Source organism: Plodia interpunctella, chromosome 9 (genome assembly GCF_027563975.2).
Source record: "Plodia interpunctella isolate USDA-ARS_2022_Savannah chromosome 9, ilPloInte3.2, whole genome shotgun sequence".
In the NCBI taxonomy this organism is placed as follows: domain Eukaryota; kingdom Metazoa; phylum Arthropoda; class Insecta; order Lepidoptera; family Pyralidae; genus Plodia; species Plodia interpunctella.
The window spans coordinates 5,161,529-5,189,155 of NC_071302.1; the positions used below are offsets into that span (position 1 = coordinate 5,161,529).

General features: G+C 34.9%; 2 protein-coding genes across 2 annotated transcripts; both read left to right on the forward strand.

Annotated features, from left to right (window-relative positions):
* The first annotated feature begins 685 nt into the window (after positions 1–685).
* noi (noisette) lies at positions 686–6,643 on the forward strand. Its single transcript, XM_053749302.2, has 11 exons — positions 686–1,008; positions 1,515–1,562; positions 2,044–2,202; positions 2,351–2,423; positions 2,659–2,750; positions 3,255–3,476; positions 3,840–4,000; positions 4,413–4,541; positions 4,970–5,162; positions 5,986–6,187; positions 6,455–6,643. The coding sequence occupies exons 1-11, from the start codon at positions 913–915 to the stop codon at positions 6,586–6,588; spliced, it is 1,509 nt and encodes a 502-aa protein (XP_053605277.1). The 5' UTR covers positions 686–912; the 3' UTR covers positions 6,589–6,643.
* Positions 6,644–7,492: 849 nt separating this feature from the next.
* LOC128672511 (uncharacterized protein) lies at positions 7,493–14,288 on the forward strand. Its single transcript, XM_053749721.2, has 8 exons — positions 7,493–8,602; positions 8,714–8,883; positions 9,250–9,486; positions 9,638–9,823; positions 10,603–10,798; positions 12,756–12,834; positions 13,240–13,399; positions 13,570–14,288. Exons 1-8 carry the CDS (start codon positions 7,659–7,661, stop codon positions 14,262–14,264), a joined length of 2,667 nt encoding a protein of 888 aa, XP_053605696.1. The 5' UTR covers positions 7,493–7,658; the 3' UTR covers positions 14,265–14,288.
* Positions 14,289–27,627: the final 13,339 nt, after the last annotated feature.

Genomic DNA, 27,627 nt, shown 5'->3' on the forward strand with positions numbered 1-27,627 from the left:
GAAATATTGCTATCGTGTAACTCATCAAGCAATTTTCGACCTTCCATGTCCCATGGAATTAGTAGGTAGTCAGTATAACAGTACAATTCCATGGCATGACCTTATTAAGTAGTTCACATTGTCTTTGGTTTGTTTGCCTTACCCCTTTAAATATAAACCATTAGTATTAGGCACTCTCCATATCTAATAGATAAATCATTAGTAGTAGGTAATAATTAGTAGGTACCGGGGCAGTATTTCGTTCATGTTCATTGAGATACCCATTGATTTAGAAATGGCCTCGCGCGCATCTCCATATATAATACCTACCATGGTACAGCCTACATAGGTACAGCCTGCTGCCAGGCGAAATGCGTGCGGAGCGCGGGGCCCTTCGAAATCTATCTGCACAGCGGGGCCTTCTAAATCTTTGGGTAGGTTAGGCCCATGGAGTTAGGAAGTTCTTACTAAATCCATGTTTAGGCACTAAAGCCATGAACATGAACGAACCATGGAATTAGTAGGTCCATAAATAATATGAAATAAATTATTTCATGGAAAGAACCAAAAAAATTGTCTTGTTTGACAGACTTTTGCGTTGATGTGACTTTGACGTTTATATTTAGTTCATACATTTGATCTTTTTTTTTTGCTTTTCCGCTTTGCTTGCTTACGTTCGCTCCCTAGTTCGCTCATTTGCTGATTTGCTCGTTCGTTCGTTCGTTGTCTATACCGTCATGATACCGTCAGGCTCCGTGCTCCGTTTCCGTTTGTGATTGTGATATTACCTATTATTTTTATTATATGTATTCATGACAAAGGAGTATTCAAGTTTAGTTTGTGTATCAATCGATTAGTTCGCGATCTTCTGATCAGGTCAAGTAACGAGACGAACACTATTTAATTATATTATATGCAGAAGTAAAGACCACTATGGATACAATTTTAGAACAACAACGAAGTTATCATGAAGAGAGAGAGCGTACCATGGACGCTATGGTCAAAGAAATACTACATAAGAAAACAGGTGTAAGTTGATTTTTAATCATATTATTGTGATACAATGTTTGATGTATAAAGTACTAGGCACATTACACACTAGGTACCTATAAGTAGTACGGTAACCTATTCGTCACTATTGTCACTTGAGTTGTATCATCGCATGAATATTTATTAATATTTACATTAAGGCAAGCGGCCGGCTGGCCAGTCTAATTTTCGAAATTTTGAAGGTTTCTTTACGCTAACCACTGGTGGCTCACCAGGCTTCACGTCGTTTTAGCCCTGAGCAGTACAGCATAGATGAGATATTTTTAACGAATGGTCAAATAAACGTTACATTTACATAACTCATATACATTTAATCAAAAATATACAAGTTAACACTTATTTACTTAACCCTGGTATATAAATAATATAATGTTGTTTCAAACTGAAAATAATGTTAGTAATTATTTTAATATATTAAAAATATTAGTAGTAACAAGTAGAATAAATGAAATTAGAGTTGAAATATTTTGCATTTTCTATTTCAGCATCGTGAAACAATCAATGCTGACCATCGTTTGAAAAATCTGCATGACGTAAGTGTTACACTTTGGTAATTATATTGGTTGAGACTTAAGTAACTAGCTTATTATGTTTTAAAATAATAAAATTTGTCAATAAAACATTCAGTTATCACATAAATCCATTAATAGATTAAAGTTTTTACTTGGGCTAGTAACCCATTAACACCTTTATTTCTTCTTTTCAAGTTGTTATGGCTGAAAGCTAGATAAGTTTATATTAGAGATCCCCCATGAGGCTGAGGATCATCACACAAAGTGCACTGAAGCCTTGTCAGAAATTTAGAAGAAAAAAAAAAGTTGTTATTTCTATTTATATTGTTTGAGACCAATATGTGGCACTTTTATTTCTCATTTTGTTAGTCTGTACTATGGAGGTAACAACACGGTAGATGAGCCCTGGACTTTTATTTTGTACAATATAACGAAAATTAGAAGGAAATTTCTGAAAAAACATGTGCATTTTTGAAATATAGTTATATTAATATAATTCCAGAGATATATTGAAGCTACTATACAATTGAAGGATCTATATGAAGATAAAGATGGTCTCAGAAAAGAAGAAATTGCGGCTCTGTCGGGTCCAAATGAGTTCCAGGAATTTTATGCCAGGTTGAAGCAAATTAAAGAGTTTCATAGGAAACATCCCAATGAGGTATTTATTTTTTAAATACATATAGATTATGCATTTTACTGCACTATTCTGATAATTTGCTGTAAATCATTTTGATGTTAAATTTGAAACATACCTTTTTTATGATATTTTAAGAATTTGTAATGTTATGTATTATTTTTCTTTATAGATATGTGTGCCAATGTCTGTTGAATTTGAAGAATTGGCAAATCTGCGAGAAAATCCGGCTGAGGATTACACAAGTGAGTATTTTATGACAATATCCATATTGTACTGAAAAAAATATTTTGAAATGTAGTATTGTATGTAGTACTTTAGACTTAGTTTAATTTATTTTATTTTATATATACACTATATCATGGTCATAATTAATAAAGAATAACCTTGAATGATGACATAGTAACTTTCAATCAGTACTATTATAACATTGAATTTCAATAAAAGATGAGTTATAACATATTTTTGGCTTCATTACAGCTCCAGTTGAGTTTACTGATGAGGAAGGCTACGGAAAATACTTGGATTTGCATGAATGCTATGAAAAATATATAAATTTAAAAGGCATAGAGGTGAGTTCATCATTGTGGCTTGTAGTTCTGCCCTAGAACAGGACCCTTTATATCGCACGAAGTGACTACGGGACACATAGTATTGCCAGTTGTCATGCAACAATAGCATTCCCAAGGACGTCACTTGATTCGATTGACGTCAGGCAGGCGGCCCGTAAATCACCGGATCTTCAAAATTTTAAGATTTTATACACTGAACTCTAGTAAATAAAAAAAAGCTGAACTCTAGTAAATAAATAAAAAATCAGCTTCGGGTGTCCTGGAACGTGTGAAGATAAGACAGAGATGCATATCATTATATTTAGTCCTTAGTTTCAAGAAATCCAATTTACTAGCCCCTGTAGTAATAATAACCAAAAGAAAAATGAGAAAAAGTGGTTAAATTCAATATTTCAATCGCAATTTAAGAAAAATAGCTATTTAAGAAAAATTGCTATTTTTCTAAACAATTGGCATTTTTGACAACATTTTTAACAATCCAAATCATTTCCCTTTTTTTTACAGAAAGTAGACTACATAACCTACCTCAGTATTTTTGACCACCTGTTTGACATTCCAAGGGAACGTAAGAACGGCGAGTACAGAAACTACATCCGGGCCTTGCTCACGTATCTGAAGGACTTTGTCAGTCGAGTGAAGCCGTTGCAGGATCAGGCCCAAGAAATGGCTCTCGCTCATCAAGAGTTTCTGAAGCAATGGGAAGCGGGCACTTTCCCGGGTTGGCCAGTAAGTGCTATGAAACACATTTTGTCTTATTTATTTACCTTTTCTGTACAAAATACAAATAGTAAGAGCATGTTAAATGACCTTTGTGCTTATTATTGTTAGCTGTGGTGACCACTTACTATCAAGAGCCTCATGCCATTTGCCTGCGTGTTAGTATATAAAAGATAAAATATTATCTGGCATCCTGATTATTGGGATTTACATATAGATATACATACAGACGAAACTGCGGCATAGAAATTTGGTATGTAGATTTTTTGAAGAGTACTAGGAGAGCATTTCCTGAAATTCCTACGGGAAAAAACGAAATTTTCAGCAAAAGCTAATTTTTAAAATATTCACACAAATATTTTTTATTTACAGAAAGAAACGGGAGGCGCTTTGACAAATGTTGGCGCCCACTTGGATCTGTCAGCTTTCTCGTCCTGGGAAGAGTTGGCCTCTTTGGGTCTGGACAGATTGAAGTCTGCCCTCATGGCTCTTGGTCTAAAGTGTGGCGGGACCTTAGAAGAGAGAGCACAAAGGTACATTTTTATTTTTGTCCTAGTAACAAAATCCGTCTACAGAGGAGAGGATCTAGGTTTTGTACCTTTGGTAACCCTTAGTGTTGTGTGTTTTTCGTCTTTAATATACACTGTGCTTTAAATATTAGATGCTTTAATAATATTATATTACCATAAGATCGACGAAATGAACAGATTGTTGATATGTCTATTATGTTAATTACAGCCTGTAGAAAAGAGTAGAAGATATAATGGTGGTGCTGTGTGCACTTGGCTGGCAACACAAAGCTTATCAACCTTGACTTTTTGATTTGGTATTGCCATGGCATTAAAAATATGTAGAAATCAGTTTTCTACTCTTTCTAGAGAGACTGCTATAATAAAAGGAAAAAAGAATCTGCATCATTAAATAAATTTAAATTGCATGTTTCAGGTTATTCATTACAAAAGGCAGAACTGCTTTGGATAAGTCGCTGGTGGCAAAGAAAGGTGGCAACAAGGCTAAGGCATCCACTCAGCAAAGGCATAAGGACATTGCTGCCATTGAAGCACAAGTTTACAGGTAATCTTGATATTTCTTTTTTTAGAAATATTCACTCTAAAATTAAACATCTTTGCTAATTAATTCTTTTATCATATCAATGTCAGCAGGTCGTCTTAGAAACAAGGATTTGTTAAATTATAAATCCAAGATCCGTCAAACAGGATTGTTTTTTACGTACCTAAGTTATCGAGGTCTTATTTCGAAAACGGTATATTACTGTCAAGGTAGATTTCGCATGAAAGAGTAACATACATCTTAACTTTCGCATTTATAATATTAATAAGGTAAGTAATAAGAGATATGTTAAAAAAGCTCACATTGACTTGCATGGAATGCATTTATTTATTTATATAGTCGATACACAAACAGATCACAATGAAAGAGTTAGCCACTAGATCGCATTGTAGTTACATGTGTATACAGTATACATAATGAACATATAACAGATTCGCGCACATAGTGAGCGGCAGCCGGTCCAGCACGATAGAGAACGTGACGCGGCGCGCGGCGCGCGCAGCCGGCGAGCGCCGCGACGACAGCGACGGCGACAGCGACGCCAGCGCCGCGCCCGACCCCGACTCCGACGACGACGACGTGCCCTACAACCCCAAGAATCTGCCGCTCGGCTGGGACGGCAAGGTCATATTTCTTTATTATCCTTTAGACCAGAAAAAATATATATCTTACCTAATATTAGATAATGTGTGTGTGTACTATTAGAAAAGCTCTACATAATAAGGCATATACCAAACAAAATACAAGTCGAGATGTGACGACTTCAGTGGCACAGTGGTAAAGTGCTTGCCTCTGAACCGAGAGGTCCCAGATTCGATGAAGATGGAAAATGATCTTTTTCCGATTGATCCGGGTTTTGGATATTTATCTATATGTATTTGTTATAATTCATAACACAAGTCTCGAACTTACTTTTGGGCTAACTTAATCTGTGTGATTTGTCCTAATATATTATCATTACAAATATTAAAAACTATATGTTGCCCAGGGCTTCATTCCCGTGGGAATTTTGAGATAAAATATAGCAATCTTGGATAATGTACCTTTCTAATGGTGAAACAATTTTTGAAATCGGTTCTGTAGTTTCGGTGATTACCCACCTCAAACATACAAACTCACAAACGCTTACCTCTTTATAATAAAAGTATAGATATATGTACTATTAGAAAACCTCTAGATAATAAGGGATATACCAAACAAAATACACGTCGAGATTAAAAAATAATAAATGAGGGTGTTGTGTCCTCTTGGCTGTGGCAACATTGGGTGTTTATCGATCTTCTCCTTTCAGTATTTCAATAGCACTACTTTACTCTTTATAGATACACTGGTGACGTCAGCAGCCCCACAGATATATTACAATACATCTGAAACATATATTTGTATATTCCTTTAAATCTTACAATTTTTCGTGGCTTAATTTAAATATATATTAATTGAATTCCAGCCAATCCCATACTGGCTGTACAAGCTGCACGGGCTGAACATAAGCTACACCTGCGAGATCTGCGGCAACTACACGTACAAGGGCCCGAAGGCGTTCCAGCGGCACTTCGCCGAGTGGCGCCACGCGCACGGCATGCGGTGTCTGGGCATCCCCAACACGGCGCACTTCGCCAACGTCACGCAGATCGAAGATGCTCTTGCTTGTAAGTGGAACGGATTTCTTACTAGTCAAATCTGATCGTAGACAGCGAACGCTATAGATTTCGTTATTCGTTTGTTTCGTTCATATATGAAAGAAACTAGTCAATTTTAATCTAGTCGATATTATTTGCAGGCTGATTGCATAAATCTCTTTGTTTCTGTAAATAGCGGTTTTTATTTTGTTTTGAGACGCCATTTGTTATGCCACAAAGCATGCTAGGCATTGAATTTTTTTTTGGAAAATATTGATTTATGTGATTGTTTTTCAGTATGGGAGAAAATTAAACACCAGAAAGAAAGCGAGAGGTTTGTCGCCGAAAATGATGAAGAATTTGAAGATTCTCAAGGCAATGTGGTGAACCGTAAGACTTATGAAGATTTGAAACGTCAAGGGCTTCTGTAATACAAATTATAAGAAAATAAATGTATGTTCTTTAAAATAAATTAAGTGTGACATACTGTGTTATTTTGTTAGAGGTATGTTACCTACTTATTTGTACCCATACTTTTTGTAGGTAATGCATTGCTGTACGCGTGCATGGCTTGCGTTCTTCAGCCTAACCGAACCCCTAGTTTTTTTTAAATATCTAAAAACCAAGGAATGTCCTCGCATGGAATAGGAAGTATTACTGCGTGATTTATCTCGTCAGAGTGCAGCACTCTATGGTAGGTAAACAAAAGCATTGCCGCCTTTTGCTAATTTGATGAAAAGGTTTATTTTACAGTACTTTATTAATCCTTTCATTATGTAAGCATCGTTTGTGAAAATGTACAATAATGTAGCATATCCGGGTGCCGATATATTGGGAAAATTCCTTTTCCATAGGATAAAAATCTTCGAAAACTATGGGATACGCCTCACGCTGTAAAATTTTCGAGCCAGTAAACGTTTGAAAAGAAGCTCGGAACACTTCACACGTGAAGACTTATTAAAATATTGACTTCATACAGGTAAGATCTTCAGTCAAAATAGAGTTTATATCAGTTTATGACCACAGTTGACCAAATAATGCAGAACATAACCTAAAATAGTTATTATTTTTAGGATAATACACTAAATCCTTCCTTTTTCCTTTAAACTCGCACTACGATTGCGTAGAAGGTCGCAACAATATTGAAAATTTTAGGCGCTTTTTGCCTCCATTGGCAATGTTGTGTACCTTAATTGTACCAGTAGCGCCATCTGTGCCGAGCTTTGCGTAATATGCCCTATTAGTATGCCCTATTTTTTTCTTGGAAGACTAATGTCTTCAAAGAAGAAAAAAGTATGAAATGTTAAAAAATTAAACGTCAACGTCATTTTAAACAAACGTGAATATGACAGTCGGGCTTTTGTTGTGGTTTTCTCAATGGTTTTCTGAAATGAAATATATTTCATTTTCCATCTAATCGTGTTGGCGACAAATAACCGAATGGTTTATTTTGTTTTAATTTAAATACATTTTTTTGCGCTGAAAATTGAACACCATTAACATGCCTGAACAATCGAGTAGTCGAATATTTAGCGGATCAAGAGTTTTAGGTTATGTTAGTACACATGTGCCTTTCGTAGCAAGATATATTAGAAGAAGAGGTGAAACTCTGCTATGCACTAGTGTAGGGAAGTGGTTTCACACTTATGGATGTGATAAGTTTCGTCTGCTCAGTGTGAGTGGTGAACATCCAGGTCCCATAACATGTATGGCCGGCGACAACTACCACGTATACACAGCCAGTGAAAACAATATTTACGCTTGGAGACGAGGATGTGAGCTTAAGCATATATATAAGGGCCACGAAGCATCTGTTCATATACTATTTCCTTTCGCCGCCCACCTTATTTCGATAGACGAAGGCAACATATTAAAAATCTTCGATATCAAAGATGAGACAGAGTTTCTAGAGCTAAATTTTGACGAAAGTCAATTTAAAATTACTACATTGTGTCATCCACCCACGTATTTAAATAAAATACTGCTAGGAAGTCAACAAGGTCAGTTGCAGCTATGGAATATCCGTACATCGAAATTGGTCCATACTTTTGACAAATGGAAATCTCCAGTCACTATCATAGAACCTGCTCCAGCTGTAGATGTTGTGGCTGTAGCATTTAGAAACAACAAGATTGTCCTTCACAATTTGCGGTATGATGAAACTATTATTGAATTTGTACATGATTGGGGAAAAGTGACTTGTTTGTCATTCAGAATGGATGGCGTCCCAGTCATGGTAACGGGAAGTACAACTGGACACATTGTGATGTGGGATCTGGAAGAGAAGAGAGTGATGTCTCAAGTGCAGTCAGCCCATTCATCTAGGATAGCTGGCATGCAGTGCTTGATGTCGGAGCCACTCATGGTGACCAACTCCAGGGATAATTCTTTAAAACTATGGATATTTGATATGCCAGATGGGGGTGCTAGGTTGTTAAGAAAAAGGTAATTAAATTAAGTTTTTTTATTTTGTATCATTTATTTATCATAATCTGGATTTGAATATCTGATATTGTGTAAATTAATTATTTAGTAATGAATACATTTGCTTTAAAGAGAAGGCCACTCTTTGCCACCAACCCTGGTGAGGCACTGTGAACCAACGGGAGAGAACATCTTAGCCGCTGGTGCAGACAGGAGTCTTCATATCATGAATACAGTCACTGAAACATTTAACAAAAGCATGGGCAAGGGATCTTACAACAGGAAAAAATCTAAGAAGAAAAGTAAGTATGAATTATGAAAAGACAATTTGTCAATTTTAAATGTAGAATTAGCTTCTTCATCAGGTACCTATCAAATCACAAAAATCAATTTTCTACTCAAATAATATATCTGAAATCTTAATAGATGTCTTTGAAGAAAAGGCGGATGTGAAGTTTGTTACAACGCTTCTTCACCCGAAGTTCAGAAGGTTTAGTTTTAATTACATTTTTGACACTAATAAGTGATCATCATCCAAGTTTAATTCCAAAAGTTTAGATGTATGTTTAAATGTTGCTAGTTTGGTACACAGATAAAATAAAATCTGAAATAGTATCTTTATCACAGCTCCACTGTGTCAGTCCTAATTGAAATGTTTTTTTTTTTAGAGAGACTTGAACAAGACCGTCTAGCATTGCCACCAATTGTGAACCTCAGCTCATGCATGCAACGAGACAAGCAATGGGACAGCATTGCAGCATTACATGATGGAATGTATTTGGCAACAACATGGTCTTACAACAGGATATGTATGGGAGAGCACAAACTCAAACCGGACAGGTTTGAAAAAGGAACAGAGGCAACTTGTTTAACAGTGACACATTGCGGAAATTTTGTCATAATTGGTTAGTCTTTTGGTCTAGAATCCATGATTTAAATTATTTATTTTAATAATATATTATAACAAACAATGATAAAGACACACTTTTTCGACACTTAATGCCTATTAAATGCCAATTATATCTTATATACAGGTTTTAATGATATTTGTTTCAGGCTATAGTAACGGACAAGTACACAAATTCAACATGCAGTCAGGACTACACAGAGGATTCTATGGTAAACAAGATAAGAGGTTGGCTCATAAGGGTGCAGTGAGGGGTGTTGAAACAGACATGTGTAATCAGAGAGTAATAACAGCAGGAGGAGATGACACTCTTAAATTCTGGCACTTCAAAGCGGGTTAGTGAGATTATATTTTACATAACTACCCACCCTCGCCCTTGGCTCTTGTTTTGTATTAGTAGTGAAAATGTTCACAAAAAGGCCCCCAATTTTGTATTATTTGTTTTTTTTTACTGTATTATTAATTTAGTCCGAGTAGGGTTGCAAGGATGAGTAGGGTTGCAAGGATATATCGGCAAACCGATAATGTCGAAGCTAAAATATCGATTTTCAATCGATACTTGCGCTATAACGGTATGATAATATCGATATCATATCTTAAGAAAAAAAAAATGGATAATTCAGGACCGTAAGAAGAACATTAGCCTTTCCTTATAATATAAGTAAATAAAAAAACATCCTTGTTTCTCTATTCATTCGTTTTTCTTCTTGTGGCGTAGTCTTGTGGACTATCACAAATTAGACGTACTTTATTATATTTTTTGTCACTGCATATTATTTTCTTTAAATTAAGATAAAAAGAAGTAAGAAGCTATAGAGTTATTTCTAAAAAGAAGGAAGTATTGCTGTGTGTACGTTATGTAAAAATCGAGTGTTCACTTATTCAGTGAACTGCATATTTTTTATTTAAATTTAAATAAATTCGATATTATTTACCAAAATCATCGATAATTTCATTGCCTCGATATGATTATCGATATTTTTATCGATATTACAACAACCTCGCATCCCTACTTATGAGCAATGTTGTATTCTAAAATATTATTTTAAATCCTATAGAACAGGTAATGAGTACACATTTTTCGTTCTTTTGAATCATGGCTAATTGTTTTTAGCAACAACTCCCTATCATGTCATTAGGCTAGAGGAATCTGTAGCCAGTACAAAGTGCCACAGGGAAAGTGGACTACTAGCCTTAGCTAATGAAGATTTCTCAATAACACTTGTTGATATTGATACAATGAAGATTGTGAGGAAATTCGAAGGACACTCCAACAGAATCAATGATATCGCTTTTGATGCACAGAGCAGGTAAGTGTAATATTATCCTTACGTATTATAAAACAGGCCTCTACCGCGTCTGTCTGACTGTCTGTTCGCGATAAACTCAAAAAACTACTGCACGCATTTTCATGCGGTTATCAACAATAGATACGAGTGATTCCTGAGGAAGTTTTAGGGGTATAATTTATTATGTTTTTAGCTAGTTGTTCATAATTCATGACATTTTTAGATTTTGTAACAGAATTTTTCACATATAAATGGAATACTAACTTTAAGTTTTTGATTGTTATTAACAGAAATTGATCTCCTGATTTTGAAACAAATTATTTGAACAAATATTTACTTGATTTAAAACCGTATGATAAACCTAAATATTTTACCTGTTACGGATATTGCAAATTTAACATTTCAATACCTAATTTAGTAAAATATGATTGCAAATGGGAGTAATGAAAAATTTTGGTCTTATACACATACAAAGTCCAGGAGTCCAGGAGACCGTATGCGCTAGTTACCTTAACTACCTTACTAATAATTTCGTTGGGAACAATTGTCTCGCTGTGTCGTACTCTTTGCCAATGGTCGAACAACTAAGTTGTTGGTATAAAAAAAGCTTAACAACACACGATATATGTAATTATTATAGCGGAACCTAACACCTCGGTAATCGTGCCCGGAGTAACGTGCTTAGTCGTGCGTATGGCTCGTGTCCATGTTGGAACGTGCGGAAACATCGGACAGAATAATTATGATATATATCATAACTAAATCCACATACGAATATAATATAAAAATGGCGGACTGGCCGAGCAACGGAAACAAAGAAACTCAAACTGTCGATTTTACAAAATAGTTTTCATGTGTTGCTGTGACGAGTTTTAAATTTTCAACTTTTGGTAAATGGAAAAGTTCCGAATTCCGTCAAAGTTTGTTATAGGTACAGCTCGTAATGCAGCAGTCTTAAAGAAATGCAGAAGTTAAAGAAATGTTGTATACTGTTTTTAAATTTAGTCGTGAGCTTATCTAAGTAGAATAGTTATTAAACTATAACAAGTCTTCCAACAAAAAATATCCCGTGCTATCCCGGGATTCAGTATTACAATCCGGATAAAAAAAAAACGTAAACTAAAACACATATCATAAAATACCTAATTAGCATCCGTTTCGAAATCCCATTACAATTGAATCAATATAAGAAATGTTCTACCCCACTTAACTTTACGAACAGTACGGATGTCCCTTTTTCCTGTATTTTCTTTTTCGTATTACGGACTGGGGCATCATTCACACAAGTGTTTCACAATGAAGAGCTCATTGAATAGGCGCGGGGAAATTGATAAAGGCGCGAGACGCCCGCCGTCAACGCGTAGAATATGACGAATTCGTAGCGAAGAAAAACCCAGAGGGTTAGACAGAATACTTCCAATAAATAAATATCGTTTTATTGTATTTGTAATCTATAAGATGGTTGGACTATTTGTTATTTGTTACCGACTGCATTAGGGTTATATTATGCATAGGTTTTGAGATAATATGTCTGGGGCTAGTAATAGGAGCTTTTAAATGCTTTTACTGTCTCCTAAGAAAAAAACAGAAGAAGTTTCATTAAATAAATATATGTATATGGATAAATCACACAGAACGAGTTAGCCCCAAAGTAAGTTCATGACTTGTGTTATGGGTACTAATTCAACGGTCAACCAAGTCAATCTGAAAAAAAACACTTTCCATCTTGAACTAAGCGGGAATCAAACCAGGGACCTCCAGTGTAGCAGTCTGGCATGAAGAGGTCGTCATTTCTTATAATATTGTGTACGTTAAGCGCAAAGTAATAAGTATATATAATATACTAGTTAGATTATGAGGAATGATACCTAGAGACCTTTTAATTACCGTTTGAAATCCAATCAATTAATCTATGTAATTTATGTGCATGGTCGACTTAATTGTTAGTTTGATTGGTTTATTACCTATTTATTTGCAGGTGGTTAATTAGCACTTCAATGGACTGCACTATTTGCACCTGGGATATTCCTAGCGCGCAGCTTGTTGATATATTTTCGGTAAGTTTTTTTCATGGTTTTTTTTTGGAGATAAGATTTTAAAACGTGAAAGATTTTTTATATTTTTACTCATGCTAATTGTATATGGGGGCTAGTGTACAATTAGCGCCTGTAGTGCTAATAACTTCAGTTGGATCGCAGTCGAACCGGCGAATAGCGACCGTACTCGATAGGCATTTTTGCATTTTCTTTACCGTTTCGGTTTTAACTTTCTTTTCGATGTTTGACTTTGACCACGGCAACTTTGGTTTACGGTTCAGTTTTGATCCATGAATCTGTCGCGAAAATAGTTATATTTTCAAAAATATAGAATAAATAAGTATAGAACAAAATAATGATTTTTGATGACCTTTTCCTTCCTTTCTTTCCTTCTCAGTGACTTATCAAGCATATTATTTCCATCAGGTGGAACGCCCATGTACGTCATTGAGCATGTCTCCAACGGGAGATTTCCTAGCGACGACTCACGTGGGCGAACTGGGAGTGTTCCTGTGGGCGAACCGGCTTTTGTATGAACGCGTGTTCCTCAAGCCCATTGACAAGGCTGACTCCGTGCCCACATTACGTAAGTCTTATCTATCTAAAACTGTTGACAAACGACTTTGTTGAGCACAATACTATACATGTACGAAAGGATATAATATTCTAACATAATGTTTATTTTGTATTATTAAGAATAATAAATAGTATTTAACTAAACTTTGGTTGATAGTTATGACTCGTTATTATCCACAGGTCTACCAGCAACAGTTCCAGAGAAACCTCACATCGAAGACATTGCCATGATAGACCTAGGCGAAGAGCCAGAGTACATATCTCGTGAACAAATAAGCAAAGAGCTCATCACTCTATCAGACCAACCCACGTCGAGATGGCTCAATTTATTGCATCTAGATATTGTGAAAAAGAGAAATAAACCGAAAACGCCTCTAACAGTTCCGAAATCAGCGCCATTTTTCCTGCCAACCATACCAAGTCTTGAATTGGAATTTGATTTAGGAAAAGATAAAGATGGCGACACTAAATTGTTAATGCCCGATGCGCTATCTACTTTGACAGTATTTGCTAAGAAATTAATAACAAGTGAAGATGATGATTATTTGCAATGTATAGAAAAGTTGAAAACGTTATCCCCTGCAGCGATAGAAGCTGAAGTAACAAGCATGTCGCCTGAATCAGGCGGTTCTACAGAAGTTATGCGGCATTTCCTAGAAATGATCAATGTTATGATGACTAGTAATAGAGATTTCGAACTGGCTCAGTCCTATTTGAGCTTGTTCATAAAGATGCACACGAAATTTATAGCGGAGGATGAGAAATTAAGAAATACTCTCTTGTCGGTGGAGGAGAAGGCCGCGCAATCGTGGGCTAAGTTGCAGAGTGAACTGTTGTATGATATTTGTGTTGTTAAAGCCTTAAAAGATATGTAATAAAGTTAAGTTTTTCTTAAGGAATTAGGGTATTTCAATTTATTTTTAGCCCAGTTAACTGACTGAACTGGTCGGTTTTAGATGACTGTTTTAGCCCTGTAAAAACCTTGAAAATATCTGATTATATTTAAGACGTATCGATCAACTTGCCAATATACATTAGGGTTGAAAAGAACACCTGTGCTTTTCTAAAATCTGAGTAAAAATAAAGGTATATTTTTCAGACTGAAACACGTCTCACAAAGAATAAATTTAAGCGTAGGCATAATGGAGTGAATATAATAGAATATTTCTCCTTTATTGTGAAGTACATACATTGAAGTGGGTTTTAATAAAGTCAAAGCATAATATTATCACTTCCTTGGAGTCGTATTCCTCATGGCTGAGGATCGTAATCATTACGTGGAATGAAACACACACGACTGTCTTATTGGAGTTGTTTGCCATTGCATTCTTCTTTACCTATATATAACTAATGCCTTCCGACGTTATAAGAATTCTGCCAATATAATAAAAAAATCTGTTCTGCATTTTTCTAAGCTCATAAAGAGATAAAAATATCTTATTTCTTAAAACTCAATAACGAATGGCACTACCTTTCATTTAATATCGAAGTTGAAATCCCTAGTGGACACGGCCGACCGCGAAAGGTCGCTGCGATCAACTTTACACTGAAAAAGTTAAATGGCTTGGAATAAAGTGCTGGTAATAGAAAATGGCCGACACTCTTCATTTCCCTATTCGATATTCTTGCCAATAACTTATCGATATCTATTTCAGAATGTCATTTAAGTAGATTTAATGGAACTCTGGATTTTAAATGGTTACTTTATTTAGAAGTTACATACGAGTAGTCTTGCTAAGTTTTTAGTACGTTGATATTAGGACTACGATTCACAATTTGTTCAAAATTTGGTATTTTAACTTTTACTGTAATAGCAAAAAATAACAAATTATTATATAAAACTTGTCAAAAATTTTACCTATTTTCCATTTGAAATTATTATATATAAAATCTTCAAAAAATATAGGTACTGACTATTCTCCATTTGAATGTGTGTTATCATTACTGTAGTTTATAAATTATAGCACCTAGTAGGTACATACCTATTTCAACAAAAAGACATGTCAAGATTGTTTGCCTTTATTAAAGAAGGTACATAAGCATACAAATGGGGTGTAGATATAGTAATGTAAAAGTACGAAATAGGCTTACATACTACCGGAGTTCTATTCTTACGTCCACCGGCTCATTTATAATAGTCAATACTTCAAGGCGGGTGAACGGTTTACCGCCAATACCACTTGCCTGGTAACGTTCCGATCTGTTCGAGATAAGACCGGCAGCACTCGTGCAAGCTATGAGAGTAATTTCAAAATGGCGGGAAGCAATATCAGTATTTAGTTTGTAAGTAATACTGGTAAAAATCGTATGTATGTACTTTTCCGCATATCAATGAAACGAATGCAAATATTATATGAAATTGATTTTAAAAAAATTTAGTTCGATTTAAAGTTTCACGTTAACATGCTGCACTTGTATATCTACTAAATAAATTAATTACTGTAAGTATATTAAATCATCAGGCATTATATTTATTTTAATGCCAACTAACGATATTAATAATACCTATAGGTAACCAGTTTTTAGAGAACTACTCATGTACTTTTTTTACCACTGGAAATTATAAAAGTTCATTCGTAAGAGCTAATTATACTGTTCAAACGTATATTGTCGACAATTAGTAAAATATGCACAAGAGTAAAATACTCAAGTAGCTAAGTAAATTAAAATTGATTAGGCAACTTCGTTGCCGTACGTTTCCAACTAAACACACTGGTTTAAAAAGGCAGCGGTCAGGCTTTTATGGAAGTTTTCTCAGGGTTGCGGAAGCCTTACAAACTTAGCGAGGGTAAAAGTAGCTCTTAATTGTTGTTATATTGTCGTCAAGTACGAAATATTGAGATAAATAGTATATTACCATGACAAGTAAATGGCTTCGAAGTGCATTACTTACTAGCAATTACACATACTTACAAGTTATAAAAGAAAATTGGACAATAGGTAGTTCTGGTAATTACAGCACATGGCGCCCTCGGCAGTTACTGCCGCACTTGCCGCCCCCCGGAAATTAACATTTTCTAAAGCTTCGCAAATGAAGTCGAGGAATACATCCAAATGAGTTTTCAAAGGCCTTTGTTACTGCCACACAACTCACTTTGCGAATTCGACGGAAAAAAGATACACATTAATAAAACGTTTTCGCTTAAGTATTTGCTTAACACTCGATCTGAGTTCAATAAAGGATCGCTCAAGATACGGTGGAATTTGATAGATATTCATAATGCAAAGGAAGCACAATCAGATTTCATTGGCGGCTGCCGACGACCGGCGAGGGTGGGGGAGAAATGAATACTTATTGCGAAAATGAAGCGCCATTAATGAACCGGCTCCGTCCGGTGTCGTAGCTATCATTGGTCTCAGATTAGACGGTGCTATGCACTAGTGCTCCCTAGCTTAGGGGGCTCTCCGGCCCTAACCAGCGATCTTCTATTCATCGCACAATCTAAAGTCACTACAAAAAATGTATATTTTTGCACCGATTTTCATTTATTTGTTGTACTCGGAAAACATACAGCCTTAAATAACAATGGTGGTATTTATGAGCCTATTGATCTATATATTCTATTAATGTATCTACGTATACGTAATTGATAATTTCATATATCTAACCAACTTAAACAGCTTAAGTAGGTTGGGGCCCGTATTATTTTAGCACCATGGGCAATAAATAGTACTAGATATGCCTTTGGCTCTTTCGAGCCGATCCGCCACGATTTAATTCCTTTCGAAAAATATTCAATAAGCGAGACTCGGATCATAGACAAACAGCCGGGGGCCAATGGAGAAGAAAAATTGCATTGAAATAAAGATTTAGCAAACGATGCTCGATGGACTCGTTAATGAAGAATAGTTCGCATTGTAAAAGGAAATAAAGCGCATTATTTTATAGACTGTGATGAGAATGATTGAAAAAAATAAACGGAATCTGGTCATTAGCATAGATTTAATTTACTGCAACATATGTATACCCTATAGTTGCCTGTAAGACCTCTAAACAAAGAAATACTGCAAATTTAGCCAAAGTAATAATTAATAAGAATGCATTTCGCGAGCTACGGAAAAGATTTAGCTACTATGTACCTACTGTCGGCTGCAAAAGTGTAGTAATAATTTTGAATTTTGTATCCTAGGAATTACAGGCGACCGCACGTACGTAAATTTATTTGATGGTCGAAATAAAATTCTTTTTAATTAATATATTCTCTAATATTGTAATTGGCAACGTGTGTTTTTCTTTGTTCTAAGCAGATCTTAAACAAATTCAAGTTAAAGATATTTTCCGAGTAACAAACATTGGTATAATAAATTGTTTTCATTCAAAGAACTGAAACTTAATTAACAGTAACATATGAAGCCTGACTGACACAGCTGTTTATCAGTTTTAAATTGCTTATAACTTAGCATGATTAAATGTCTTGAAGGATGATATAAATTACAAAGAGTTCGACACAAAGACGCATTAGTGTCAATTACATTAGTGAGCCAAAAATATTTTTTTTTCTGCAAATCGATTTATCATTTTATGAATTGATTGACGCAGCTATTTATCCATCAAAATATTTTCTTCGTTTAGATTTCTTGATTGCGATACAGGAAAATTACTTTATTGTATGAGTCATAGGTACTGAATTGATTTTAAAATAGTGGTGAATTAACAAATAATATAAAGCGACATTTTAGCTATTTATCGCAATTTGAAATGTAGATATATGTATTGATTATTAACTATAATAATAATAATCATTAATTTCAGATTTCAATCCATATGCGAGTTAAAAGCTTTGCTATGTAGCAAACCTTGTAGGTAGTTTCATAGCAAAGCTACAGCGTAGCTCTTCTACAAGCTTTGCTACGTAGTTACAGTGTAGCTCTTCTACAAGCTTTGCTACGTAGTTACAGTGTAGCTCTTCTACAAGCTTTGCTACGTAGTTACAGTGTAGCTCTTCTACAAGCTTTGCTACGTAGTTACAGTGTAGCTCTTCCACAAGCTTTGCTACGTAGTTACAGTGTAGCTCTTCCACAAGCTTTGCTACGTAGTTACAGTGTAGCTCTTCTACAAGCTTTGCTACGTAGTTACAGTGTAGCTCTTCCACAAGCTTTGCTACGTATTTACAGTGTAGCTCTTCTACAAGCTTTGCTACGTAGTTACAGTGTAGCTTTTCTACAAGCTTTGCTACGTAGTTACAGTGTAGCTCTTCTACAAGCTTTGCTACGTAGTTACAGTGTAGCTCTTCTACAAGCTTTGCTACGTAGTTACAGTGTAGCTCTTCTACAAGCTTTGCTACGTAGTTACAGTGTAGCTCTTCTACAAGCTTTGCTACGTAGTTACAGTGTAGCTCTTCCACAAGCTTTGCTACGTAGTTACAGTGTAGCTCTTCCACAAGCTTTGCTACGTAGTTACAGTGTAGCTCTTCCACAAGCTTTGCTACGTAGTTACAGTGTAGCTCTTCCACAAGCTTTGCTACGTAGTTACAGTGTAGCTCTTCTACAAGCTTTGCTACGTAGTTACAGTGTAGCTCTTCCACAAGCTTTGCTACGTAGTTACAGTGTAGCTCTTCTACAAGCTTTGCTACGTAGTTACAGTGTAGCTCTTCTACAAGCTTTGCTACGTAGTTACAGTGTAGCTCTTCTACAAGCTTTGCTACGTAGTTACAGTGTAGCTCTTCCACAAGCTTTGCTACGTAGTTACAGTGTAGCTCTTCCACAAGCTTTGCTACGTAGTTACAGTGTAGCTCTTCTACAAGCTTTGCTACGTAGTTACAGTGTAGCTTTTCTACAAGCTTTGCTACGTAGTTACAGTGTAGCTCTTCTACAAGCTTTGCTACGTAGTTACAGTGTAGCTCTTCTACAAGCTTTGCTACGTAGTTACAGTGTAGCTCTTCTACAAGCTTTGCTACGTAGTTACAGTGTAGCTCTTCTACAAGCTTTGCTACGTAGTTACAGTGTAGCTCTTCTACAAGCTTTGCTACGGAGTTACAGCGTAACTCTTCTACAAGCTTTGCTACGGAGTTACAGCGTAACTCTTCTACAAGCTTTGCTACGGAGTTACAGCGTAACTCTTCTACAAGCTTTGCTACGGAGTTACACAGCGTAGCTCTTAATCTACAACCTTTGCTACGAAGCTATTCTTTTACCTTTGCTACTAATCTATTGAAACAATACCTTTAGTAAGTTTACTCGCAGTTGACAAGAATATCTACTAAGCTTAAATGTCGCTTTATATATTATGTTTACATATTATACCTGGTATTAAAGTCACATATCTGCAACTGAAAACAAACAGAAGGTAATTTCCCATTCAACATGTTTCAGCCATCATCCAGTCAGCATCCAATCTAGTTTTCGTTACAAGTGAATTAATATTTAGTGCACTCGAATTGTTTAATGAAAAGTGTATGGACAAGCAGTTTGTTGACTGTGGGTTAATTAAAAGCAAACAGTCGCGTTTACCTTGTCCATCGGGGAATGGTTGTCCAGGCCCGGATCCAGCTTTCAAAGGCCACAGAAAACTAAGTTTAGTGAAACCAATATCAGACGTGGTCGAAATTCGTAGCGAATAATACTTATGCAATAGTACTTACCATTATAGTTATACAATGTTATGCATTATAGTTATACAATGTTATGCATTATAGTTATACAATGTTACGCATTATAGTTATACAATGTTATGCATTATAGTTATACAATGTTATTCATTATAGTTATACAATGTTATACATTATAGTTATACAATATTATGCATTATAGTTATACAATATTATATTATAGTTATACAATGTTATGCATTATTGTTATGCATTAGAGTTATACAATGGTAAGTACCATTGCATAACTCAGATAGGAAAACAGCTATACAGAATGTAAGTACTTGCATAATTACTTATTCATAACTACTTATTTTAATAGCATTTTAGGTAAAGTTTATTTTTATTAAAAACGTTGGAAATTTCATCGACATCCAGGTAAGGATTAATGTGTTTGTTTAAAATAGCTAACATGGGTTATATTTTCTGTGCTATTGAGGTAGGCGCAAGTTTTCGTCGGATATATTATTTTGGATATCTGACGGCCAAAAAAGTGACAAAAATTACGATTTAAAAAGTTGATGTAAATTCTGTGCTAATTTGATGACATACAAAGTCGATTAAGTTTGTGGGCGAGCATGCCCTTTGTGACCACGACGGTGGATCCGCGCTGAGATGTTCGCTTTGCAGGATGTATTCGTTGTAACAAAGAGATGATTTCAAAAAAGATTCGCTTCTTTGAAAAATCTTTGAACATTTTGTATACAATGAGTTATCGCGATAGCTTTGAAAATAAACGAGAATAGCAATTTTAGGTTGATTTTTTAAAATATTTTCGAAATATTAGCGAGTGCAAAATATTATCTTTATAACATATCCCAGTACGCGATATTAAATACTAAATTTAAAATGTCTAACCAAACTATCTGATCGAACAATGACCTACTAAATCCACCAAAATTGTAATTCAGTACGTAATTTCTGGGCGTTTTTGGATAAATAACAAAGCCATTTTAGCTGAGAAAACTGTATATGATAGTGAAATATTTTGGAACGGGAAACATTCAGATGAGAGAGACGTTGCTATAATCCGCGTATTGCTGGAAATACAAAGGACGAAGTATACAACAAGTAAATTACAACTTTAAATTGACTTTACAACTGTATCTTGAGCACACAATTATAGAAACTAACTCTCTTTACTCAGTATTTAATTTAAATAAACACTTCGCTTTAAGCCGGTCTGAATAAATATGACACCAGCGAATTGTCGCTGGCTACAGTATCTTCATAAAATATAAAAAGTAAGACCAAGAAATCTAAGTATCAAATAGTGAGAGACCTTACTTTTAAGTCTATTAAGAAGGAAATTCCCCGTATTAGTAATACTTATTTGTATTACTGAGAACAAAAATAGTAAATTAATTTACATTTGTTTTCTCTTTCTCGCTTAGCTTTTTGTAAACAACAATTTTTTTTTAATTTACACATCATTAAGCAATAACATTGTACTAATATAATATAATATTGTCCTAATTATAAAATGTGAAAGTAAGTTTTTTATCTTCTTGAAATATCGCACAAATACAGATAGTTAGAAGAACCATTCATCCTGGAAAAAATACTATCACGACAGAAATTAAAGCTGGAGGAGCCGTGGGCAAGAACTAGTATATAATTAGTGCACTTTTTACAGTCTTCGTATTTTTGCAGATTTAACAATTTCGGCACTAGTTCATAATATAATTTTATTCCATCCCTCAGTAATGGGAAAACGTAACATCTGCGAACTAACGTCCTCAGTGTCCAATAATGATTATGGTAATACGATCTTACGAGACGCAATCTTCTACGTTCACATTGTACCCACTGTGATGGGAAGCCGTGTTCTGAGTAACATATTAACAGTTCTTTTATTTAGTTAAATCTTATTTACAAAATCGGTTGCATTCCTAGCATTACTCGAAGTCCAAATTAAGATTTGCCTGTGATTTTTACGACCGATTGCTTGTCCAAGTCATCTCTCTTTGGAATACTGTTATCGCAAATCAACTGTCAAGGCTTCTCCTTTAGTCGCTTCGTACGACATCCACGGCAGGATATGCAATGGTCCTTTTACACTGTCAGGTCAACAGCACGTTTCACTCAATGTACCTAAAAGACCAATTCTGATTCTGAGTAATGCTTTGTCATTGACTAAAATTTGACTATAACCTTAACATAACCATAATATTTATGCGTTACATTCTAAGAGTGAGTTGCATAGTCAAACTTTTTAAATAATAAAAAAAATTGACAAAAAACTTTTATTTTAACCGGCGCGCCTATGACGTTTAGACAAAATGGCGTACTTCACCCTAAGAATTAATTCAGGCTTTTCCAAACTATGCGCCACGGTCTCGTTGCGGTGTGGTTTCATGATTTGCGGCTAGTAGTGAAAAGGTACAGTGTGATAGCGTCACCATTCCAAGTCGGTCCCCGATAATATTCAAATGAAGCATCGCCGCTCAGATAACCGAGGGATACTCCGCTCGCTTTTTTGCTTTTATTCCAAGATTTATAAGGAAAAGCGATTCCAAGCGTCTTGTTTATATGAATGACAATTAGTTGATTTTAAAAGGAAACGCTTGGTAATATTTATGGTTGTTATAATGGACTGTGCTCAAGATTGTTTACATATTTGTGTCTTATTATTGTTGATAACTCCCAATGTTTTTGCATAGATTTGATATGACACAACAATTATTTAAGTTGCATTTATTTTTACCCAAATTATTTTTCTTTATTTTAAATTATATTTAATTACATTTTAAATTCTAGTAGCTAATTCTAACTAAGAAACTTCCGTCAAATTTCAAAACAAGTATAGTATTTAATTATAATTATTTAAGATACAAACCACTATCATCAATCAAGTGGAACTTCAATTAGGGTTTACAAAACCTTTTACAAAGTTTCCGATTAATCCCATCCTGGCAAATCGAAAAAGAAAGGGTTCGTACGCGTATGTTAATTATAAAGACCTGTAAAACCCTTTTAGCGCTCGTCCATTTCCCCTCTCTCTTTTATTTATTCTTTAGATGCAAATCAGTTTACCTGAAAATAATAAATAACAATGGCTCGTAAGAATAAATACGAAAATATAAAATTATAAACGGCCTTTTATGAATAAAATTTTTAATATTTTACAATATTATTATTTAAGATTAGGTATTTCAAATGTTGTTACTAACAGATCACAGATCAGATCACGGCACGGGGTTCATAGAACCTACCTATGCTACCTACTTATCAATATTTTTTCGAGTGTGTTAATTGCTAACACTAGTGTTCAAGTGGATGTTACGCATGTGACATGATCTTTACATCTACCTACTGTGTCTAGTGGCAAGAAAAGTGTGCAGGTTTCCTCATGATGTTTTCCTTTACTGGAAGCAAGTGGTGTTCTATGAGAGCTGTACAAACTCTTGAGGCATGAGTAGGATTCGAACCTGGCTCCTTTAAATTACAGGCTTATTAACCACTTGATCACCGCCACTCAGCTATAAAAAATAATCTGACTAGATTTTGTTTGTAGAGAGCGCGCTAATTTCTATAGAACGATTCGATTGGAAATATACTTTCTGTAATAATAGCTGTAAAAGGCTACAGAACTACTCCCTATCGAATTTCCTACTGCAGCGGGAACAACTAGTTTACAGACAGATAACCATAAAACATACTTTCGAACATTTTAAAGTAATTAACATAAAATCTAGTTGACGAGGCGGGTGCTTCGTAGATTGTAAGGGTCTACAGTATCAATTTTCGTTTACCGATCACACTGGAGTAAGAAAAGTGTAGCCTGACACTTAATAAATAAATTTAAATAATTAATTCTCTCGAAGGCTCTTCTTCCTTATAATTAATATGATGTTATTGTTATTGATTCACCGCGATGATGGCTTGTTTGAATATATTTCCAATAATTATAAAGTTTGTGCTCAGCCATGGAGATTTACCTAGCAATTTTTAAATACCTATGAATAATTCATCAATATGATAATTAAATGCGTCGTACCATTATCCAACAGCTCCATAATCAGTTTAAATAAAAATATTACTCAACTTAATTGTAGAGAAAACAGCTTCTCGCAAATACCAATGGACTTCTATGCTGGGATAATAGTGTTGAATTTGCTAAATTGTGTAGGTTCATATGCTGACTGTACTTTTTTTTAATTTGCCACAAAAATTTTATATTTTCAGGGAGAAGTTCTTTACATGTAAGAATATTTTAGATACACGCTGTTCTTCTGCTATTGTATATAGAAACAGCGTAGTGGACTGTATTTAGAAGTCACATCATACACATACATTTCAGAAAGCGCTAATTTTAAATACGTGTCTCTCAAGTAATGTTTGTGTGATATGTCAACCAATAACTTTTTTTTCGCACTTGGCTATGGTCCGTGCTAATTCTCTCTTGACAGTATAAGAGAGATAATATACATAAAGTACGAAATAATAATAACTGTATATTCAGCTAACTCAGATCCAAAATGTTACTAACAATTTCACTAAGCCTAGACTAGAATTTGAGAAGAATGTTATTTACATCGTTAGGTAGGTGAATGCAAGTCTTGTGCATATTACCTCGCCAAGGCATGTCGAGACCGTGCCTAATGAACCCGGGCCCGGTGAAGGCACGGTGTTATATGAATAACTGTATGTAACGTTCAAAACCCAAACCCCGATGGCACTCCACGCTACGGCCCGATGTGGGCACGATGTTACATAATATCCATTACATAATACGAAGTGGTGTTTAGATTTTGGCGTCTAAGTACATTATTGCAAGGTATAATGTCGAGTACACGTAGGTTCCTACACTAGATGCAGTATTTGCATCATATGCGCGCCGGACGGAACCCGATTTGCATAGTCCCGTGCAATAAATTATTAAGATGACCAAACGCTTCCCCGAACTCCCGGTCGGCGACAGATTATGTGTGAACTAGGTCAGTTAGTACAGTGCATTAGTAGTAAAGTTTAGATGTCAAATCAGCGCTAAAAAGAAAATAGGTCGAAGACATCCACAAAAATAGCATTCATAAATTTCGTTATTTTTAATTACTGTTTATTTTCTTGTTCTGAGTTTAGCACGTGCTTATGTACATTTATCCACATTTCCACTATACTTTCATTGCTTCAATACTCTCCTACTGGAGTTTAGGAATTTTTCAATTTATATAAAATTATGAAAATTTTACATTTCTGACTCGAACAAATATCTATGTCAAAGAAATAATTCTAGCTGCATTATTTATTAGAATTACTAAATACCGGAAACCACCAAGTAACTCACAAAGATAAAGGGGAAATCTCGATTCACCCCAAACTGTGGCCGCCACTAACTTATATATTTATTTATGTATTTACAAAACAAAGGCAGTGACTTATCAAACCACTACAAAGCCGATCTTGGCGAAGGCCGAAGAAAGCGGGCGGAGTGACAAACTTAGACGAATACAGATTTGGAGTTGCCACTAATTAAAAGTTGGGTCTTCCTTCGTAATGTCTGAAATGGTAATATTAATTATTAATTTGAAGAACACGTGTATTAACTGTACACTTTGTAATTGCTCAGGATTTATATTCGTAATTTAGAGTAAATCAACTGCACTGGCCATCAAGATTGCATTATAGACAAGGATGTTGGAAATGTAGTTCCAATTTTGAATGTTTCTTTCTCAAGAAAATTGCCGACGATTGCATTGTTGTGAACAGGTATTTTTGGTTCCATTAAAATGTTTACATTTTAATTGCCACTACACAAGTTTTATTTATTACGACCACAGGCTTATATATAGAAATTGGTCAGTAATATAATGTTTAAATTAATATTTCCTTTAAATGTTCAGCAGATAGCAATTTAATTTCATTGATGTGAATTTAAATTTTATTTTAAAGCGAATATTTAAAGTGTACGTGCCAGTGACATCGAATAATAAATCGACGAAAAGGAAATCGTCCTCTTATCGAAGTACCTCTTCCCCAGGGTCTGTGTCCCTCGCAGATGTGGTTGGTTAGTATTGTATCAATTGAGAAAGTTTAATATGTAAGTCGAAAATATCAATTCAATAGTAGGTACTCTAAATTATATTGATTCGGTGCCGAAATGTTAATAACGAACATTAGAAACAATATTGGATTATAAATTGTGTATATTGGGCCACAAATACAATTGCACACATTATGCGTGATCGTAATTAACGTTAATATTTTTATAGCGAAACTGAATGTGAATAGCAAAGAGCAGAGTAGTAGTCAACAAAAAATTAAGCCTTGCCGAGTTGAGCTGTTCTTTGTTCCCCTAATGCCGGCTTTCCTTTCAGATAGCGTTCAGTCAGCTCTTAAATTAAGAATTTATTTCTGAACTTCATACTTTCCTGTTCCCTTTGTGTTGCACCACAATGGAAATTATTATCAATTGGAAAACTTTTCACGGATTCTGTAAAGCTTGAATCTTTGTTTTTTTTTTTAGATTTCGGCTCTCTTGTTTAAAAGGGTTTGCGAAAGTCGCACGAATTCGTGTTGGTACTGCAAATAGATATGGCTGCAAATTTAAATGTCATTATGAATACATAATGATTTCACGATGAGAATTTTAGAGCAATTGTAAAACAGTTGCCACTAGATAGCGGTGTAGTCGTAAAAATAATGTCGGATGCCTTCAGGCTATTGGAAGGAAATCTGACACCAGTGTTAGCAATAACACATTCGATAAAAATTACTGAATTCAGCAGTTTGGTATGTCGACAGCACATCAAGCTACCTGAATTCAAAGCAAATTCACTGATGCATCATAGGAAGGTAACTTCTTCGACTGTAGGTACGTTGTATTTAAATGTTCATTAACTTGATGCCCACGAGAAATGATCACTTATGTAGGAAAGTAGTTTACGACGACGTAAGCGCATCTATAATAAAAATGAGTAAGTGAAACGTCACTGCATAAAGTACCTTTTCTCGTGGAACGTCACATATCGATAACATAACTGTCAAAATAAGCGATGCCGAGAAAACTGTACCGCACCGAATAATTATGTATAATATGTATTTTTAAAAGCATTTTGAGAATGTGGTCTCCTAAAAGGGTTTCCAGTGGAATATTCATGTCCACCCGGAGTAAAATTAATGCTTGATTTGAATTATCTCGTGTGGAAATGTGTATGATGACGGTGATATAGAGAAAATATATGCACATTCATTGGGATTTATAATAAAATAAAATATATAATAAAAATATATTAATAAATGTATTGCTTCAGTACCTACTCGAAAATAGATTATGATGCGTGTTAATATTTCGTACAAAATGGAGAAGAAAAAGTATTGTAGTAAGTATATTTACCAGATCTTATTCGAGCTGGCAATTTTTCAGAGTACATATAGTACGTAAAGTTATGCACAGGTACAAAGTACTTGGTAAAAAGATACAATTGGATCAGCATGGAGTTGAAATATTTAGCTCATTGGGCAGGCCCAGTTGATTTATTGTTGACAGAATCAATATAAAATAAGCATCGATTCACGCGAATTCATTTTTTATGCATAAAGCTTCACAAAGCTAAAATGGGAACAGGTGTTCCAACGGATTGAAACGCGGTATTATTTTCTAACAACAGTCAGATTGTCCAAATCATGAAGCTAAACCTAGTACCTAGAT

Bases quoted from the DNA above. Each gene is read 5' to 3' on its own strand.
- noi (XM_053749302.2), top strand. From the start codon at position 913: ATGGATACAATTTTAGAACAACAACGAAGTTATCATGAAGAGAGAGAG. The intron at 1,563-2,043 runs GTAAGTGTTACA...ATATAATTCCAG, and splicing joins GTTTGAAAAATCTGCATGAC to AGATATATTGAAGCTACTAT. The intron at 2,424-2,658 runs GTGAGTATTTTA...GCTTCATTACAG, and splicing joins TCCGGCTGAGGATTACACAA to CTCCAGTTGAGTTTACTGAT.
- LOC128672511 (XM_053749721.2), top strand. From the start codon at position 7,659: ATGCCTGAACAATCGAGTAGTCGAATATTTAGCGGATCAAGAGTTTTA. The intron at 8,603-8,713 runs GTAATTAAATTA...TTTGCTTTAAAG, and splicing joins GCTAGGTTGTTAAGAAAAAG to AGAAGGCCACTCTTTGCCAC. The intron at 13,400-13,569 runs GTAAGTCTTATC...TATTATCCACAG, and splicing joins TGACTCCGTGCCCACATTAC to GTCTACCAGCAACAGTTCCA.